At 45.9% G+C, this 21012-nt stretch overlaps 1 protein-coding gene across 3 annotated transcripts in view; it reads right to left on the reverse strand.

The window, feature by feature from the left end:
- TMEM135 (transmembrane protein 135) overlaps positions 1-21012 on the reverse strand; it is a 188052-nt gene that overhangs the window by 12294 nt on the left and 154746 nt on the right. For all 3 annotated transcript variants that reach the window (XM_029047761.1, XM_029047760.1, XM_029047762.2), the window contains 3 exons: positions 10939-10980; positions 5068-5214; positions 3025-3094 (listed from right to left, as the gene is read on the reverse strand). In XM_029047761.1, the coding sequence (XP_028903594.1) occupies positions 3025-3094; positions 5068-5214; positions 10939-10980 (259 nt within the window). The remainder of the gene's footprint in view (positions 1-3024; positions 3095-5067; positions 5215-10938; positions 10981-21012) is intronic.

Raw genomic sequence — 21012 nt, forward strand, 5'->3', positions numbered from 1 at the left:
GTGTCCGCGTGACGTGCATTATCAGAAATAAGAAGCTGGCCCGTTTGGAAACTTAAACTTCAACAATTACCGTAGGAAAAAAAAAACGGTGGTTAGAACACGTGCTTCAGCTTAGGGTTATCTCTACTCACACGTTTCGTTCCTTGACAGGGGACTGACCATTCGTGCTCTAGGATTTGGATTCTTTAACCGCAAAAAGGAAAGTTCAGAAGAAAGGAAAAAGACCTAGATAATCAGGAATCAGTCAGATCACAGAGATACCGAGTATCTCTAGCTGCCTCTCACTGCCAAAACTAAGTCATTTCAGAAAAAATTAAGACTATTCCCCCGCCTCTTGTTTTGGAATGTAGAAGGAATCTTTCGGACGGCAACTAATTTTTTGGCTTCTTCCAGACCTCCGGGATAGACGTTACGATGCAGGATGGTCAGAATCGATTTCCAAGCATAGAAATAATCATACCTGGATCGCCTTCCGGGGTTCCTTCTTGAGAAGCCGAGGCAGTAGCTTTAAAATGAGCGGTAGCCTTGCTGAGCATCTACTAAGCGCAGAAAGTTTACTAGCCAAAACCGAGGCCCCAAAGTGGAATTTGCTGACACGGGGTAATGTTTCTCCACATTTCTTCCTACTGTTGCTAGCCAGAAGGGAATTATTTTTGGAAAGAAGATTAGTTCATTTCAGTGGTCTTGGAGCAGGCCAGAGGGGCATCTACGGAGACCAAGTCACCTCTCCGGTCACGGGACGGCTGAAAGGTGGACGGCTAAGAAGAAGTGCCTGTTCTCTCATCGCCCGACCCGAAACCCACTGCCCTGAATGACACGATCGTGAAAAATCCCGGGCCAGGCCACGGGAACCGGGTCCGCAACGGTGTTTAGGTGCGTTGCAAACCGTTTCGGGTGTTGCTCGAGTTCCCTCTGGAGCCCATCCTGCAAAATCGCTCAATCGGTGCCGGCGGGATCGGGTGTGGAAACGATTTAATGCGATCCGCGTATTGAGTGACTTCTGAAACCCTCTCCCACCGGCTTTGCGCTCCCTAATGTCATTACCGCGCCATGAGGCCCACACAGATATCAAGTACCCGGAGTGGTCACGCCCACCCCGGAGAGCACGTCGGCCCCGCCACCATCTGCTTTCCGTTAACGGTCTCGGCGGCCCCTTAACAAGGATGACCTGTTTGGAAGACGGCCTTTAAAGGTGAGAAGATGCGGGGTCACCTAAAATTAGTGGCGCTATTCCCCTCCGAGCTGAGTCTGCGGAAACCTGAGTTTGGGGAAAACTCTGCCGGAGACAGAAGGCGATCGGGACTGATCGGGATGCCTCGGGTTCCGGGCTCGTGAGGAAAGGGAGTGGAGCGACGTTTATTATCGTTTGGCATCGTGGCCTGCAGAAATGGATTCAAGTGGCAGGTCTCCCATCTGGGACAGTAGTTTTTGATTCAGTCCGGGATTCTGAGGCAACGAACCATGATTGACAACTCTCCAGAGGAGCAGAGTTGAATGTGGCCATGCCCATGCGGGCCAGGACCTGAGGAGAGTAGCTCATAGCCCTAAGCTGCTTTCCCCGGTCACATTTTCTTTTTGGAAAATGTCCATTTTGGGGGCAGATAACTTATGAGCTTAGTTCCTCTCTGGACATCAGCACCTCCCACGTCTCATTTAAGCAGTCGTGCTTACGTACATATCTTTACTCTCAATTGCCTCCCCTTATCTGTAATTTATTTTACTGCCCAGCACCCCTACTCGACCGTGAACTCCTCTGGGCACAGGGAACACGTCTACTAATTCTACTGTACTCCCTGAAATGCTTAGTACAGTGCCGTGCAAAGACTGAGTGCTCGGTAAATAGTAATGACATTCATTATCTAGAATCGGTCAATCCACCAGTGGCAATTATGAAGCACTTGAGCCCTTAGATAAGGTAGACGGGACCCCTGCCCTCAAGGAGTTTACAATCTAGTTGGAGAGATAGACACAAAAATAAATTAGTTAGAAGAAACAACTGAGTACAAAGATCCCAACATAAATGCTGACGGGGGAAAAGGAAAGTGACTGGATTATTCTATTTCTTCCTTTTTCTGGTGTTCGTTAAGTGCTAACTATGTTCCAGATGCTGTACTAAGCCGGTAGATACTAGATTATCAAGTTGGACATACTCCCCGTCTCGCATGGAGTTTACCAGTCTAAGTCAGAAGGAGGAAGATTTAATCCCCATTTTTTCAGATGAGGTAACTGAGGCGCAGAGGAGTTAAGTGACGTCCCTAAAGTCACACAGCAGACACGTGGATGAGCCGGGATTAGTTCCCAGGTCCTCCCAGGCTTTTAGAAGCCCCAAATGCAAACCACGGGCCCCCGACCAACGGAGGCATCTCGCTCCAACGAGGAAATGGGAAGCGGGCCATTTAGCCAGGCTTCTCGTAGGGAAAACCATCCGCTCCCCAGATCCCCCCAGGTGGCATCAATAAGGGGCCCTCAGCATTTGGGGGAGAAGCGTAATTGGTATCGGCGAGCAGGGCCAGCGTTCAGTGGGGAGCAACGCCGCAGAGAATCTCCCTTGACCTCGCACACTCCCCAGTCCAAACCCGAGGGCCGGGTTTGCGTGGCCCAGCTGTGTGATTAAGGAGCCGTCCCATCTGCGGCCCTCAGCACATTCCAGGTGCTTTATTTAGGGAGGGGTGGGAATGCGCAGAAATAACTAAGTCCAGCCTTAATTACATTTCTCTTTTCTTGCTTGCTGCCCTCTCTTTTCCTTTCACTCCTCTGCTGATTTTAATTGTACTCACCTCCAAAACGTTAACCTAAGAACTTCACTCTGCCTGTTAAAATAGAACCAGTTTGCTCACAAGTTTTCACCAACTTAGAACGTTTGCCGATTGTTTAGAAAGCAGTTAATACAAACTTTCCCTCATCAGAATTACATTTTCCCCCAATGGGACTCTTTTAAAAAAAAAAACAAAACAAACATTTATTTTTCTACCGGTAATTACGACGGTTCACAAATAGACTGATTTTTTGGGGTTCAACACTTACTTTAATGCAGTAGGAGAAGCAGTTATCTTCATAGTGCTTGCAACATCTATGTCTCGGTCCAAGTTTGCATCTGAAATGGAACCCAGGAAATTCATATGAAGTATGAACTGCTTTTTTGTTTAACCTGATGTGGGTTACAACTATCTCTGGAAAAAAAAAAAGGATGAAATAGCGCTCGTCTGTTTCTGGGCAATTAGCCGAGACCCTCCTGTGGGGACAACTGAAGAGTTGCCTGAGGTGTTTCGAACCCTCAGGTGAGCTGTTGTGGGATGGGGCGATGTAGTCAAATATTTTCACACCGGCTCTGAGAATGTTTCTTGGCCGTCGAATATCTGGGGTTCGATATGAGATGAGCGATGCAACGCATGTGCCTTCGGCCAAACGCTTTAGAAGCTTGGAATCGTGTCGTGGAAAGTAAATTGGGGAGAAATCGCCCATGAGGTCAGTTTATAGAGCCAAAATTATGATGAGTGTGCACTCGGGTTACAGTCATTTACACTTAATTACATTTGAAAGGAAACATATGGAAGGGACACCCGATACGGTAATAGGATTCAAAAGTCAATATTTTCGTGTCTTCAAGAACAGAGGAACCCCAAGGAGCCTCCATTCCACTTACTAGTTGACCACTCTGCCTTGGCCACATTTCCACCCTCTAGCTTTTTGAAAATTCAGCCGTGTCTGCGGATCGGATCGTTTCAGTCCCAGCGAGGGGCAGAATTGGCAGGCCCGCCCAGAGGGCTTTCTCCGCTCCCCCGCCCCGGGCCTGACAAATGGGCTTCTCCGGCCCTTGAGGAGGAGGCTGAGGCGGCTTCCTGACTCTCACCCCTTCTGGTTTAGGATGGTGACTCAGGCCAGCCTGCACTCGAGCCTCCTCCTCCGCTGACGTTGGACCCGCAGATTGAAACGTGGGGCTCCGTCTTCAGCCGGGTCCTCAAATCGGGCGGCCTCGCATCTGAAGCCCGGCCCCTGGGCCCCGCTCCACTTCTGTCAGCAGGATGAAATGACACTTCGGCTTATGTGAAGCTCATCCTGTGACCGTGAGCTTGGGGTGGGGCGGGAGGGAGGAGGGGAAAACGGGGAAAGGAGAGATTGAAACAGAATCTTCATACCCTTAGGGGTCATCCTGAAAGGGCGTCTTTCGACCGGAGGCCCTGGAATTGCCTTAGAACTTTTGGTCACACTTGGAGGCTCAGGCTCAACTCCCAAGAATTGTAATCATCTCTGCTCAAAGTCTGAGAAACCCAAATTCTCAGGTTTCTCACCGATCCCAAAGGTGATCACAGACACCTAGACTGTGAGCTCATCTCTAGATTGTAAACTCCTGATGGGCAGGGAATATGTCTACCAACTTTGGTGGATTCTACTCTCCCAAGCTTAGTACAGTGCTCTGCATACAATAAATGCTCAGGAAATACCACTGATTGATGGATTATAATTTTCCCTCACTATTCAGAGAACCCCTGAATCAGGCTCTCCCTCGTCTGGGGTGTCTTCCCTGGATCGTCCATCTTCCGCACTAAACTGAGATCCTTTCAAAGCCCTAGCTAACTTCCCCTCTCCTCTCCCTTCTCCTCCACCTTCAAAGCCCCAGGCATTAAGCGCTGCTTGTTCGACGTTTCGCTCCTGGCTGTTCTTTGTCTCCTTCACCCCCTCTGAACCTTCTCCACTCCCTCCTACACTCAAAAGGGCCTCCCAGTAAATGGATTTCAATCTGGCTCTTGCCAGCTTCCTGCCCAACCACCTGCTCCATCTACTGTTTCACATTCATCGGCCCACTTGCAAATCCCCGTTGGTAGAGGGTGTGTTTGCACATATTACCGGGTTCAGGGTTGTTCACGCTCAAAGAAAAGATGGTCGGTTGCCTTGTATTTGCCATTTATCCTGACTGTAAATCCTTAAGCAAAAGAGCTCCGCAACTATTATCGTCTGAGTGTACGTCAAAAACGGTCCGGCCCGGTCTCGTAAGAGTTCGGATGTCAGGGCCGGCATACCGGGAAAGCGGTGGGGTGATAAAGCAGTAAGGCAGATCTTCTAACTCACATGGAATCCACACGTTTCTTGGCCAGGGCGATTATGTTCATTCTTCTCGATTTCTCCTCCTGTGGCTTTCTCTTTTGTTCCACTTTTGCAAATGCTGCCTCTGGTGAGTATGAATGCGTGGGGATTTCTTCTTTCCCGACAATGAATCTAGACGAGAGAACACAGCGTTATGCATCGCCCCTCTCTTTCACGGAAAACGAAACCGACTTTTATTTGGGTATAAGTCAGGTTCAGCCCGTCTGCCAACCTGGATGTCATTTTACGGATGTGCAACCTTCATCCCTCTTTTCAAGCAACATCCATGCTCAGTTCTGCCTTAATCATGTGGTCAATTTGTGTTTTGGCTGGAGCGCTTGGTACAGTGCCTGGCAGGTAATAGGTGCTTAATCAAACATTTATCGAGCGGTTACTTTGTGCAGAGCACTGTACTAAGCACTTGGGAGAGGACGACGTAACAGAGTTGGTAGACGGTTCTCCTGCCCATATCGAGCAGCGTGGGAAACAGCTTGGCCTAGTGGATAGAGCCCGGGCCTGGGAGTAAGGTCCTGGGTTCTAATCCCAGGTCTGGCACTTCTCTCCTCTGTGACCTTGGTCAAGTCACTTCACTTCTTTCACTTCAGTTTACTCATCCGTAAAACGGTGATGATGACTGTGAGGTCCATGTGGAACATGGGTTCTTTCCAGATTGATTAGCGTGTATCTACCCCAGCATTTAGAACTATGCCTGGCACATAGTAGGCCCTTGACAAATACCAGCTTTAAAAAACCAAAACGAGCTTACAGTCTATTGCCTAAAATGGGAGAGAGATAATAATGCAAATAAATAAATAAATTACAGATATGTACCTAAGTACTCTGGGGCTGATGGAGGGGCGAATAAAGGGAGCAAATCTACATGTATAACTAATACCATTAAAAAATAAATGAGATGACGGAAAAATGTTGAGAAATTTGTCTATCTCTTCAGATGACCGTGTAACTCCTTGGAAAAAACAGTTAAATTATCATTAAACGAGCACCACATTAAACATTATCATTAAACAAAACCAAATCCAAAACACTACCAAAAATGCCAATACGTCACCAGCGAGGGCGTTTTTCTTAAAAAACAAAAAGTTAAAAGGAGGCAGCCGGATGGCCGAATGAAACCATCCTACTTCTAACATCAATTGCCGATTCTTCAAAATTATTCGTAATAGTGAAAGCAACAAATAGATGCAGTGGAAAGTTGAACACCACATAATGACAGAAGTTGCAGCATGGGCATTCATCCTCAAGCCAGACGCTCAATATAATCATACAAACGTTTTCTTCGCGGGCTCAACGGGCCAGAACCGCAGAACTCTCTAGAACCGGCTTTTCCAGAAGCAGTCTCCAACTGGGCCCAGTAGACACTGGTAACAGTTTTTTAGCATTACCTGTCTTGTTTAGCCACAGTGTGGTTTTTTTTACTGTCTGCTAACATTCCTCCTAGCCCCAGTAAACAAAAGCCATCTCATCCAATTAGACCAGATAAATAAAGCCTGGTATTTTTTAAGAAGCCTGTTTACATTGAAAGTTATCAACTTTCCAATGATTAAAGGCCTTATAGGAATTTTAACAGAAGCAGGTGGATTAACTCTGGCTCACGGCTATTTCTGAGCAATTATCTTCCGACTGAATTCTCCTCTTGGTTACATTGGGATAGGTTTCTCATTTCCTGCCCCAAATGAGTGTATAATGATGCTTTGTGCTGTAAAAACAGCTGCACTGCAGTAGTAAGGGGAAAGGAGAGACAAAATGAAAAGGAGGACGAGGTAGGAAGACCAAAGATTATGTACCCTCCTGCTATGGGACTCAATCAGTCAATAAATGAGCACCTCCTGGGTGCAGAGCACTGTACTAAGCACTTAGAAGAGTACAATATAACAGACTTGGCAGACTTGTTCCCCGCCCACGAGTTTACAGTCTAGAGGCGAACACCTTGGGGAAGCAGCGTGGCTCGGTGGAAAGAGCCCGGGCTTCGGAGTCAGAGGTCATGGGTTCGACTCCCGGCTCTGCCACTTGTCAGCTGTGTGACCGTGGGCGAGTCACTTCACTTCTCTGGGCCTCAGTGACCTCATCTGTAAAATGGGGATTAACTGTGAGCCTCACGTAGGACGACCTGATGACCCTGTATCTCCCCCAGCGCTTAGAACAGTGCTCTGCACATAGTAAGCGCTTAACAAATACCAACGTTATTATTATTATTATTAGTTGTCCTGGGTACCTCAGGTCTTTAAAGATAAAACTGCAGAGAAAGGAGAGCTGCCCACTAAGCTATACACTGAACTCATTCATACATTCATTCAAGAGTATTTATTGAGTGCTTACTATGTGCACAGCACTGCACTAAGCGCTTGGAATGGACAGTTCGGCAGCAGATAGAGACAATCCCGCCCACTGACGGGCTTACAGTCTAATCCCTAAATGGAGAAGTCACGGCAACATTTACAGAACGCCTAACACACACACAGTAGTTAGATTCTAGCTACTCAAATACCACTAAACTACAGGTTAATAATAATAATAATGTTGGTATCTGTTAAGCGCTTACTATGTGCAGAGCACTGTTCTAAGCGCTGGGGTACACACAGGAGAATCAGGTTGTCCCACGTGGGGCTCACGGTCTTCATCCCCATTTTCCAGATGAGGGAACTGAGGCCCAGAGAAGTGAAGTGACTTGCCCAAGGTCACACAGCAGACAAGTGGCAGAGCCGGGATTCGAACTCATGACCTCTGACTCCGAAGCCCGTGCTCTTTCCACTGAGCCACGCTGCTTCTCTGCCATCCCAGCTTCTCCCACGTGCCAGGTTCTCCCATCCCAGGTTCTCATCCCAGCTCCACCACGTGCCTGCTGTGTGGCTTTGGGCAAATGACTCAACTTCTCTGTGCTTCAATTACCTCCTCTGAACAATGGGGAGTCAATATGTTTTTCCTCCTACTGAAACTCCTCCTCTTCCTCTCTCCCCTTCTCTCTCCCACCCTCCCTCCGGAGAGAACAACTCGTCGATCTGTTAGCGGCAGTTCGCCGGGTCTCCGTTGGCAACTTTCCTCCCCCCTCGTCGCGACCTTCCTTCCAAGGGGGTCTCCCCTTCACTACGGGGTTCCGTGCGCTCTCTAATCGCCGCGAAGGTGACTCACTCCGCTCGTGGGCTGCGGAGTCTCGTAGGGATATAGGCCAGGCTTAGCCCTTTTCTCTTAGCTGGTAGGTTTCGCCTTTCACGGCCCACGGGGTCCAAATCTTATCGCACCTATAGAAAAGTCCCGCCTTCCCCATCCCAGATACATCCTCTAAGGCATCTGTTAATGAGCTGAACATCCCCTTGATTCTATTTATCGTGATGATGTCGTCTTGGTTTTGTTTTGTTCTGTTTTGCTGTGCTGCCTATCTCCCCCGATTAGACTGTGAGCCCATCACTGGGCAGGGATTGTCTCTATCTGTTGCCCAATTGTCCATTCCCGGCGCTCAGTACAGTGCTCTGCACATAGTAAGTGCTCAATAAATGCTATTGAATGAATGAATGAACTGTGCGCCTTTTGTAGGACAGGGAATGTACCTGACTTGTTTAGCTTCTATCTTCCCCAGACCTCAGAACAGTGCTTGGCACATAGTAAGCGCTTAACAAATACGGCAGTTATTAGCGTTATTCCTCCCTCTCCCCCAAAAGCCAACATGTGGGGCTCAGTGAGAGGAACCCTTTGGAATGTCCCTAACGGAAACTCGTGTTTCTTCACGCTCTTTCATTTCTTCCATTTATTAGCAGCACGATAAATGGCCGGATCACAGATCGCTGCCCAGCTTGACTAGATGATCAGAAGCTCAAAAAAGGATGACGGTCAACAACGTCACTTCATCCACCCTGAACGGCCAATGGCAGTTCATTCGATCGTATTTACTGAGCGCTTACTGTGTGCAGAGCACTGTACTAGGAGCTTGGGATGTACAATTCAGTAACAAAGAGAGACGATCCCTGTCCACAACAGGCTCAAACTCTAGAATGATTCCTTTGCCTTATGCTTTTGATGCAGAGAAGCGGCGTGGCTCAGTGGAAATAACCCGGGCTTGGGAGACAGAGGTCAACGGTTCGAATCCCGGCTCTGCCGCTCGTCAGCTGTGTGACTGTGGGCGAGTCACTTCACTTCTCTGTGCCTCGGTTACGTCATCTGTCAAATGGGGATGAAGACTGTGGGCCTCACGTGGGACAATCTGATGACCCTGTATCTACCCCAGCGCTTAGAACAGTGCTCTGCACATAGTAAGCGCTTAACAAATACCGACATTATTATTAAATCCTATTAATTGATTACTCTCACATGAACTTTCTGAAAATACACTTGGATTTGTACCCTTTAAGCCCTTGATAGTCAACCCGCCCTCAGCCCCACAGCACTTACGCATATATCGGTAACTTACTGTAATGTCTGTCTCCCCTTCTAGACTGTAAGAACTCTGTCGTACCAAATTCTCTCAAGTGCTTAGTAGAGTGTTCTGCACGCAGGGCGAGCTCAGTGAACACGACTGCTTAATTATCTTCACTGTTTCAACAATTGGAGTGGACCTGCCCTTTCCATTGGACGGCAAGCTCCTCGAGGATCACGTCTTATCCTTTCAGCGTATAACCCCCCCCGCCATTCCCGCAAGTCTCTACTGCAGTATTTTGCTCACCATGAGCCCCCAATAAATTCTGCTCCTACTCTTTTTCCTGCGGCTGCTGCTGCTGCTGCTGAAAACGACAAGGTGGACATTCCATCTGAGACAGCCAAAGGTATTTGCTGCTGTCTTCTTTCGGGCTCACACCAGTTTTCCAATAACCAATCACCAATAACATCGCGATGGACGACTGGTGCTAATTTGAAGAGCCGGGATGGAATCTTTATGAAGTTTTTCCGTGAACTTGCCAGCGCCACGGAGAAGTAACTCTGTGGGGAGGAGCCCATTTTCCCAAAGCACATTTCTGTGATTAAGGACCAACCACAAGCCACATCGGAACCCTCAAAGTTTGGTGATTATTTGGGTTTTAAAAAACTTGTCAAATAAGAATTATTCCACCCAACACTCCAATTCTTACAGATCACAAAAGATGCATTTTGCTCTTGAATAAAAAATAAACCGGCGATTCCAAGCAAATCATAAGATTTGAAGGAACCTGTCGAATTTCTGATTAGGGACGGCATTCACTGTTTATTGAACAAGCACAGGGTGTCTTGCATAAAACACCTGATCTCTTTCAAAGCCCAGAGTGGAATACATTAAAACCCTACAAACTGCCTGGAATTAGAATACAATAAAAATGATTTGTCTTAATGACTTATTTTGATGAACATGGTGTTTCGTATGATATCTTCAATGGTGTTATTCACGGACATCGTATGTTCACAATAAAAATATTCATCTTAGAGTGAAAGAAACTACAGTACATTAACATTTGATATTATTTTTGGAAAGCCACATGGAACTACCCATACTGAATGACATCTTTTGGGCAGGAAATTTGACAATAATAAACATATTTCACCTTAGTGATACTTCCCTGAGTAACTATTTCATAACTTTAGGAGTTACTGGTTTTCAATGAGGGATAGATGAAATGAAGTAAAATTCGGCTCAGGTCTTTGTGTTTTATAACAAGCATGCATTTTCTATTTCATCTGTAATTCAGAGGCCGCCAAAAACCTGGGGTTTCCTACCTTTTCTTGATCAGGCCGTCTAGTCATTGCCCAGGTTAACAGCCAGTCAGTCCGTCGTATTTATCAAGTGCTTGCGGGGTGCAGAACGCTGTACTAAACGCTGTAATTCAAACCCTGAATCGTCACCAACCTTGACACAAAGATAGATGAGATTTTGCTTACCGAAGTGCAGAGAATGTGAATCCCTTCAAGCCATCCTTGCACCTGAAATATAAAAAGCAGACCATTACCAAAGGGTGCACCAGTAAACTGAAGCTTCAACTCTAGACTGTAAGCTCGTGGGCCGGGGTGGTGTCTAACCAACTCTGCTGTATTATACTCTTCCAAGCGCGTAGTACAGTGCTCTGCCATCAGTAAGCGCTCAAGAAATGCCCCGACTGACTGACTGGTTTTAGAAAAATGCTAGAGAAAGGGAACATTTCCAGGAAAATGTTTTGGAACCGCGTAGCAAACGATCCATCCCTTTAAGCACACATGAATTCACTAAATGCTTCGATCCTCAGTACAAGACCGAACCAGCAGATGTCCCTAGCAAACTGCTGCTGAAAACACTAAAAACGCTCCATATCCAAATTCACTACCGTGGCCTCTCTGGAATATATTTTTTCACTCTGCGATGGGCCCCGACTTGGAGCTCGACCGCTGGTCCCTAAGGCCTAATGGATAGAGCACGGGTCTGCAGTCAGAAGCCCTGGATTTTAATCCCGGCTCCGCCACGTGCCTGCCGTGTGACCTTGTCACTTAACCTCTCTGCGCCTCAGCTTCCTCATCGGGAAAATGGGGATTCGAGACCTGTTCTCCTTCCTTCTTAGACTGTGGGCCCTGTGTGGGGTCAGGGTCTGTGTCTGACTTGATTATCTCGTACCTTCCCTGTTAGAACAGTTGCTTGGCATATAGCAAGGGCTTAACAAATAGCACAATTATAATTCATTGCTCAGAAAAAATTCCAGGACTCCCTGAAAGGAAGCCCTTCAAATGAGAGGTGAACATGGGTTATTAAACCCAGTCACAAAGCAGTTGGAATCGCCTCAGAGTTTTGGCCAAATTCTATATGCAGGGTCAAAATTCCAATGGACATAATCCACTACAGAGGGTTGGGCGTAGTTAAGCACATTATTGACATCGTGCAAAGATTCTTATGTAAAGATTATTTTGCACAAGTTCTGCATCGTTTTCACAACACACCCGTGAGCCTTGCTGTGGATAACAATTTTAATTCAAGATAGCTGTTTGCACTCTGGCTAGCATTTTAAGTAACTCATTGGACTTCCTGTACTCTTTCACGGTGTTTAAATTGGCTCAGAACATAAGACTTCAAGCTGGGACATACACAAATCCACACACAGGGGCACAGATACACACGTACACGAGAACAAGAGGCAGACACACCAACCGATAGCATCGGACAGACCACAGAGAGAACAATGCAAAGCAGAAGAAGAAGTATACAATCTAAATAACCGGGGCGGGAGAATGTATTTCTTCTAGCAATACAAGCCCAAGCTAGATTTCAGTGGAATGATTAGTACTGCATAATATTAATTGGATTTCCTGTACTATTTCCCTGGTTACATTTTCTAAAACATTAGCTTACGATTCACTACTGATCATTTAAAGGCTTCTGGACTTGTACCAATCAGCAATGGAAGAGCAGGATCTTTTACCTAACGATGCATCTATGGGGCTATTGAAAAACACTTCTTAGTGATTCATAAGTCATGATACTTCACATTTTACTTTTTACATCTGCTCGGGGAAATTCTCTTTTGACTGCAAGAATTTAAAATGAAAACACTGCCCTGAAGGATCACAATGGAAAAGAAAAATGAATTCCTTCAAAACACTTAGGTTATCAAGAGTGATCTTTCTTGCTGATTAAGGTACAGGAAACTGTCTTTGGCTGGAAGTTGCCGGTTGCTTCTGAGGTCATTTAGTCTTGATCCTTTACCAAAATGAGCCTGCGGCATTGTTAAGGTGGAGTGTTCTAGCCAGGAATCGTTCTCAGCGGGAGCCCTTAGCTTCTCTAAGCATAAATGAGTCTATACCATCAACTCGCTATGGCTCAAGGCCATTTAACCCTCTGATAGACAATCCACGCCCTTCTGAGATATAAACAGAACCATTTGGGGGCCAAAGCAATGGTCTGTCAATCAATCTATCGAGCGACGGTATTGACTGACCACCCATTATAGGTGGAACAGTGTGCTAACCGCTTTGGAGAGTAGAGTTGATGCACATGTTTCCTGCCCAAGAAGAGCTTTATGTGCAGACCGGAATTGTCTCTGTTGTGGGCAACAGGATGCTTTGGGGAAATGTACGAGGGGTGCCCTTCTTGACAGCCTCTAGACTGTAAGCTTGTTGTAGGCGCTTAATAAATAGCATCGATTGACTAGACGACATCCATCTTCTTCCCTCTTCCTGCCTTTTGTCCATTTTGGTGCCTATCTGCACTTCTTCCCTGAACCTGGGAAGATGAAATTCCTAACAGACCAGCACTTACTGCCCATCGAGATGGGGAAAAGAGCAAACTTAAATTGGGTAGGGATAACGTCAGAAACGGCCCAGGGGATGGATTCACCCCACAGAATATTTTTCTGGAAAGCGTCAACTATATGCGGGCCACTATTCAAGAAGAGGAAAAAAGGAGAGTAAATTACGGGCTGAGGAAGGTGGGGAGGAGGAAGAGGCTCCAATCTGGAGTCATAGCAGACTGAATGCTCAGCTAATTTGCTCTCAGAGGGGAGGGCCAGACTGGAGAAGGGTCAAATTAATCAATCGATTGTAGTGATTGAGTGCTTACTGCGTGCAGAGCACTATACTAAGTGTTTGGGAGAGTGCGATACAATATAACAGAGACGTTCCCTGCCCACAGCGAGCTTACAGTCTAGGGGGAAGGGTACGAGAGGAAGACAGACACACACATACACACCCGTCCCCTCCATCTAGCAGTCTGGAAGGGGTGGGGAGGACGACTCTTAGTTTTGTTTCGTACAGTCCCCAATCGAAAAGAAACACCTATTCACAGAGCAGGTGGTAAGCAGAAGGAACCTGAGAGGATTTGGTGGGGAGTGAGGGTTGCCATCCAAGAGCCGCTATCGATACTAAACAGAAACAGTTTGGGAAAATTCGCATGTGTTTGCGTATTCGGCCTAGAATTCCACCTTTGAGAGGGACAACAGGATGCTTGGAGGGCCTGGGGAAATCCATTCTTATTACAAAGGACGGACCAGCTGAAATCTGTAACTTTTCCCTGTCTATCCCTAACTTTCCCTCTAGTACCCCACTACCTCTCTCCTCCATTAGTTTATCCTAATCCCCCTTGAACCTCAAGACATTAAGACAATTGGCCGTGGAGCTCATCAGGTGGATGGATAGGAAAAGACAGGAAGAATGGAAAAGAGGTACAATAGAAAAGGAGGCAGGTGGCAGGAAAAAGGGAGGCGAGAAGAAAGCCCATCTTAACTTCCAGGATTATTTTTGTTGATGAAGTCAGTGGGAATTTTCTTTGCTGCTTTTTCTAGCAACTTTGCTAATGAAACAATAGCCATATAAGAATCATGAAATGCAAGAAATTCCTGAACCAAAGTTGACCTCTCATAGTCCTACATGTAAATATACTAATGTATTTTACTATAATGTGAGTTAGATTCTACCTCTCCATCTGCTCTTCAGAGACCCCAAGTGCTACAAACTCATCTTAACATTTATAAGCGTATTTATTCCCATTCTCAGCGTTTGTGTGTAAATTTATTCAATTTTTTTTACTGCTATTTGTAAATATGTTTATATCTGTCTCCCATAGTCAAGTGAAATCTCTTTGTAGATAGGGAATGTGTGATTCCATTATTTCGCATTTCCCCAGCACCTAGTAGAGTGTTTTCTACTCAGTAGGGACCCAATAAATGCTAAGCTATTTACTAATCTGGTGAGTCCCACAGACTGTCTTTATTCCTATTATACCTGTGTACTGTCTAAGCATCCTCCTGCACATTACCACTTGCCCCCCCGCCCCAACTCCCTTCCAGACTTGTTTAGTCCAACAGAATTTTCATACAGAGAAATCTTCCCACTCCAAACGTTTGAGTTTCACGCGCCTGAGTAATATAAAAAAGAACAAAAACCCCCCGTAAAATGCCCAAACTTGAACCTTTAAAAGTCTCTCTAGACTGTAAGCTCGTCGAGGGCAGGGAACGTGTCTACCAACTCCGTTACACTGTATTCTCCGAAGAGCTCAACACAGTGCTCTGCAGGCAGTAAGCGCTCAATAAATATGATTAATTGATTGATTTAACAATGGCTGCACGTGAGCCCCGCCATAGGAATTCAGTTACAATAGCTGCCCATAATTCAGTCCTTAAGCCTCAGCAATCGGGCCTAAATACCTTAATATACTGATACCGAAGTGACTGATATTTGGGTTGTAAAACCAATGTGACAGTGACAGGAAAAATACTTCTGGAACCACAACTGCGTGTCCACGTTGGGGCTGAATAAAATGAAGTCGGAGCGCTATCAACTCGGCCGTTCGGGCCCAGAAAACAGGGGGTTTTGTTTTTTCTCTTTGGAGACGCTAAGAAAATATATGTAATTTCCTGGCAGGATGCAGTGTTTTAACTTTAAAATTCAAAGGCAGAAGCTTAAAAACCCAAGTGACTTTAACGGCTACTTTCCCTTCCATTTTCCGGTTTGGAAGAGCAATCCGATAGAAAATCCTGGCTGGAGCTGGGGGGGGGGGGGGGGTGTTACCTTGTCATTCCCGTAACCGGGTTGGGGACTTTGCTGTTCGGCTACCTATTTTGTGGCCGGGGTATTTATATAAAGTACATTTCATTACCAAAAAGGAAAGCTGTTCCCAGGATAAAGTTTAATCCTCTAGTTAAAGAGTGCCGAATTGTCATATTGCAGTATGATTTGAAACATCAAAGTTGTGTCTTCTTAAATGCTTTAAATAGCCAGGAGTGAAATTGTGCTTGGTGAATTAGAACTAGAACACTTAACTTGAAAGACAAGTCAATTTTCAGTATTCTGGGTTTATGGGGGGACAAATTAGGATCATGATTTATCCTTGTCTTTCAGAACCCTAGAAAAGAAGCTAAAGCAGGTAGTTCCCACATGATTACTGGGCTTATTTTCTGGTCAGTACTGAGTATAAAAGGGAAAGATTTAACGTGAAAGTTAGCTGAACCAAGCTTTCAGAATTTGATTCTTACTTCAACTGGGAAAAGCTGGAACTGTGTTAGCTCTAAAACCAAACTCAAAAATGGCATTTTTTTCATGGTATTTGTTAAGCACTTACTATTTGCCAGGCACTGTATCAAGCACTGGGACAGACATAAGATAACTGGGTTGGACAGAGTCCACGTCCCACGGGGGGGCTCACAGTTTTAACGCCCATTTTACAGATGAGGTACCTGAGACACTGAGATATTAAGTGACTCGCCCAAAGTCACACAGTAGATAAGTGAGGATCCAAGATTAAAGTCCAGATCCTCTGACTCCCAGGCATGTCTTTCCACTAGACATGCAGCTTCTCCATCTTTTACTGAACCAATCTTTCAGAATGTGATTCCTTCTTAAACTGGGAAAAGCTGGAACGATATTAGCTCTAAATCCAAACCCGGAAAGGTCATACTTTGAGTTACGATTACTATGTTAACTTAAAGTTGGCCAAGACCCTGCCGGTTTTCTTAAAGCTTCCACAGAACTTTGAGAAATTTCTAGTCCATTTCAAATCCAAATGCTTTACTATTATGCAGTTGTGTTTGTTTTGTCAACGACCCCGATTAACAGGAAGAGATAAATCTCCTTATCCCTCACTCCTCCTAAAACTAGCCATTGTGTTCAGTTAGGCCAGACCACCAGACCCGAACTCCTGCCCTTTCTAGTTCCAGGAGTTGGCTGTGACGGGTAATTCTCAGAGACCCTGATTTTCCTTCGTTCCTGTTCTTAACCACAGAAAAGGAAATAAAGTTCAAAGGTGACCGGTGACCACTGGGTTCTGTGCTTTAGAACGCATCTTCTGTGAGCTTGCTACTTCAGAATGGTGGATGGAAAAGCAGGACTTGGAAGAAGCCAGTTATTCCGACTAAGCTCCTGACAAAAGAAGGGTTTTTGGAGGAAATGACCGGGTTTTCAGTGGATGACGGAATATCTAAAAACCTCATTAAAAAGTGAAGGTCCTTGGCACGGTTTGAGCACAATTTTCTCGATCAAAAGTGTCTATTGAGCACTTTCTCTGCACAGAGCACTGGGCTAAGCACATGGAAGAGTCCAATGGAAATGTACTCCCCTCAAGGGGCCAGAAAGAAAGATGTCTTTTGGCCATTTGTTGTGCTCGGGCTTAACGCTGAGGAAGTCCAAACTCCAACTTCCAGCAGTGTGACTCGGCCGTGCCATCTTCTTAAAGAACCATGGTACAGTAAAAACTTCGGACCTCGAAGAAACTCATTTCCTCGAAACGAATCTCTGCAACCCCACAGGAATCGTAGGGCCCACAGTCGGGTCCCCCTCCACAGTGACCCACTGCAGCTCCAGCGGGCCAAGGGACTTGGTTCTGGTCATCTTGACAGAGGAATACCTGAAACCCCAGGTCCCCAATCTCCGGAGAAATGACCTCTCCGTGAATTTCAAATCTTATCCTGAGGGTCTAACGATCACGGCCAAACTAGTTCCTTTTCCCTTGCATGAGACGTGGTTGTCCTTCGTGCTTGGAGACGATGCCATCCGTGGTGAAATTCCCTAGGGGTACGTATGTGACGCCACACTATGACATAAAAGCCAGCCCCTAATGCCCTCTCTCTACTGCTGTGAGGTTGCATGGGTCAGTGGAGTTCCCTCGAGACAAACGCAGGGAAACGCAGGTCTCACCCCAAGTTTGGATTTTTCACTCTGAGGAAATTAGTGGCTGAAAAATGTTCTTTCAGTTCCAGTTGGTTCACATGTGTGGGCAATATTTTAGGTTTTCACTCTCATGTCAGGCAGACACTTAATAGATACACGGTGATGTGGTTTTCAATTTCTGGCAACATTTCATCGGAACTCAGTCACCATCCGGCTAGTGGAATACCCTTTCCTGTAACATGTGGTTCCCTGATAGCAAAGTGCTTGACAGGCAGACCTTGGCCTCAATAAGCCTGGAAACACTGCTGGCACTGAAAATCGGGGCTTGGGTTTTTGACCTGGAGCCATGCCTTGTTCTGTGTCTTCTGTTTTCGCAGAAAAAAGGTGGGAGCTTAAATTCTAGAGGCAGAGTTCCAAGAGGCTGAAATGCGAACTAAATGAATGCACCAAATATAATTATGAAAGAGCGTGGAAGAGACTCAAAGTTTTCAAAGTAAAACTGCAAAGAAAAACGCCAAGGCACCACTTTACATGACACGGCTCACGCGGGTACCAAGGGGGCCTCAGATTTCAGACAAAAGTCGCACAAATACTCATTCATCTAAAGCAGGCAAGAGCTAAAAATAATGGTAAGGGCAGGTTAGAGGTTATTTGTTCTTGAAATACAGCAGATGCCTTATGGAACGTGGTAGAAAGAAACGCCCCTCAGAAAATACCCTTCATACACTTTCTCCACACCATGGTTTGTGAATTTCTCTGCTGGCATATTTTATCATGAAGTGGCTAGGTTCAAAGGATGGTATTTTTTTCTCAAGCTTTCATCTACTCTGGTAGTGCAGAATGTCAAAACACGAAGCATTTTTGGTTTCTTTTCTCCAGAAGGAGCAGAGCCAGCTAAGCAGGAAGTCACTTGCTGGATCTGATCACGGTGTGGGAGGGGAAATATAATTATTATTGTTGTTGTTGTATTTATTAGGCACTTGCTAGGTGTCAAGCACTGCTCTAAGCCCTGGGATAGATCCAAATTGATCAGACTGGATACGGCCCTTATTCCACGTGAGTCTGTGATACTGAATCCCCCTTTCAGCGATGAGAAAACTGAGGCACGGAAAAGTTAAATGACTTGTCCAACGTCACACAGCAGGCCGCTGACAGAGCAGAGATTAGAACCAAGAGCCTCTTGATTCCGAGTCCTACGCGCTTTCCGTTCGGCCACGTCGCTTCCCTACCGGCTAATGACGTATCTGCCGTATCGGGGGACAGACAGAAGCCCCCACCATCTGCACGTGAACGGTAAGTCTAGGCTTGACTCTTTATTAAAGGGATCTCGCAGTAGCAACTCTATTGTAGCATACTCTCTCTAGTGCTCAGTCCAGTGCTCTGGGTAGTAAGCGCTCGATAACGGTGCTCAGAGCTTAGAACAGTGCCTGGCACATAGTAAGGGCTTAACAAAGAGCATCATTATGATTAATAAATAACATGGATTGATTATTATTAATAAATGACACGGATTGATTGACACTGGAGAGCCGTGGCTGGGAAGACTCGGAGGTCACTGTGATAGGATCCCGGACGGGTGAATCTGGAGTCCAGTGGGCCCGGGGCTTCCTCTGAGCTTCATTAACTCTTACCAAGTGCTTTTGGGAAGCCTCACGTTCTGTTGAGCTACAAAAGCTTTTCCACGCAGTTGGGAATGTATCCGGACCCGCGTTTCCCATTTCCTAGTTCACTGGGCAGCACGGTCCCAAAAAATAAATGGCCACTTGTGCAAAGGTTTTATTGCATGTTAATGAAACTGCTGGTCTGGTTCCCCCTATTAGATTCTACGATCCTTGGGGGCAGAGCTTAGATTGTTGAGCTTGGTGAGGGCGGGGATCCCATCTACCAACTCTGTTGTACTCTCCCAAGCAATTAGTACAGTGCTCTACATGCAGAAAGTGCTCGATAAATACCATTAATCGATTGACTGTACACCTTTGTACAACCCCTGCAAATCACACCAGCACATGGGCCCCAAATTCCTTCACAACGTGAACCATCTTGCTACCTAAACGGGCTCCTGGATCCGGACCATGAGCCTATTGTCAATATCGAAGGTTTTGGCCAAATCGAAAAGGGATTCTCTCGTATCTCTCTCAGTGTTTAGTACAGCGCTTGACACATAATAAGCACTTAACAAATACCACAATTTTTACGATTAATGAAACTCTCTTGTTATAATGTTTCCTGTGGTTCTGGTAGGCAGCAAAAATCATGCTGACTGTACGACGTTTGAGTCTGAACCTGTGACCTGTAGCTGATCCAAGATTTTATCAGCCACGGAAAATAGCAAAATGCCCCAGTGGTTACCAAAGTCTAATATTTAACCTTTCCCATTATAGACATCTGTGACGGAAGTGATGGAAAAACCCCGGGGCCTTTCTTCAGGGCTCCAAATATGGAGAAAACAGCCTACCTTAGGGGCCAGGGATGACCAGAATTGCTTTACAAGTAACTGGATTGGGTTCAATTCCCAGGCACTGAAGCCCCAGACGCGGACATTATTTATTCTTTATGATAACTGTTTAAAGTAGAACACGGTCACTGCTTTTTTACAGAAGAGGAAACTGAGGGCCGGGGAATTGACTAGGCATAGTCAGAAGGAGAACCCAATGCCTCTCTTTCCAACTGAGCCGCCCTGCCTCTCTTCAACTGGCCACTACGACAACATTATCAATCCAGAATGATCTTCCAAAAGCTAAATGCCCGCAATTCTGGACTGTGATCAGGACTCATTTCAACTTTTACAATCCTCATTCTTCACCTGAATTCAATGATTCTCCAGCATTTTGACAAAGGAGACAAGAAAAAGATCGGCAAGGTGAATTGTGGAAGACCTCGTGCTCCTTCAGGGATTTCGGAAGACATTAAGAATATACCCAGTTAGCTAATTAGAACCCCTTTGGGGTATTTAAAGCGGGCCCGGCGGGAATCGGCAGGCTACGGAAAAGAGTTGTCTGCTATGGAGGAGTCTGGCTAAAAAGCACTAAGGATGTTCCCCTCTAGACTGTAAGCTTGGTTTGGGCAGGGAACGTTGTCTACCAACTCTCCCAAACGCCTTAGTAAAGTGCTTTGCCCACAGTAAGCACTCGATAAACATGATTGAACGATGTTTTCATCTGAAGATAAATCAAAACGTCACACCCGTCAGCTCACAATTCACGAGATCATGCCTGAGTGATAGATTTTTACACTCCCTGCTTTAAAAACACAAAGAAACTCAATGTAATTTCATAGGACTTTTCCTGGTTGAAATGAAGGAAGCGGTCAAAATGACTTCTCCCCACTGCCTGATACATCTTCCCTACTCTGCACTGCAAAAACTTGACCCTCCCTTCCTCCAAAGCTTTCCTAAAA

This window comes from Ornithorhynchus anatinus, chromosome 20 (assembly GCF_004115215.2).
Source record: "Ornithorhynchus anatinus isolate Pmale09 chromosome 20, mOrnAna1.pri.v4, whole genome shotgun sequence".
In the NCBI taxonomy this organism is placed as follows: Eukaryota; Metazoa; Chordata; class Mammalia; order Monotremata; family Ornithorhynchidae; genus Ornithorhynchus; species Ornithorhynchus anatinus.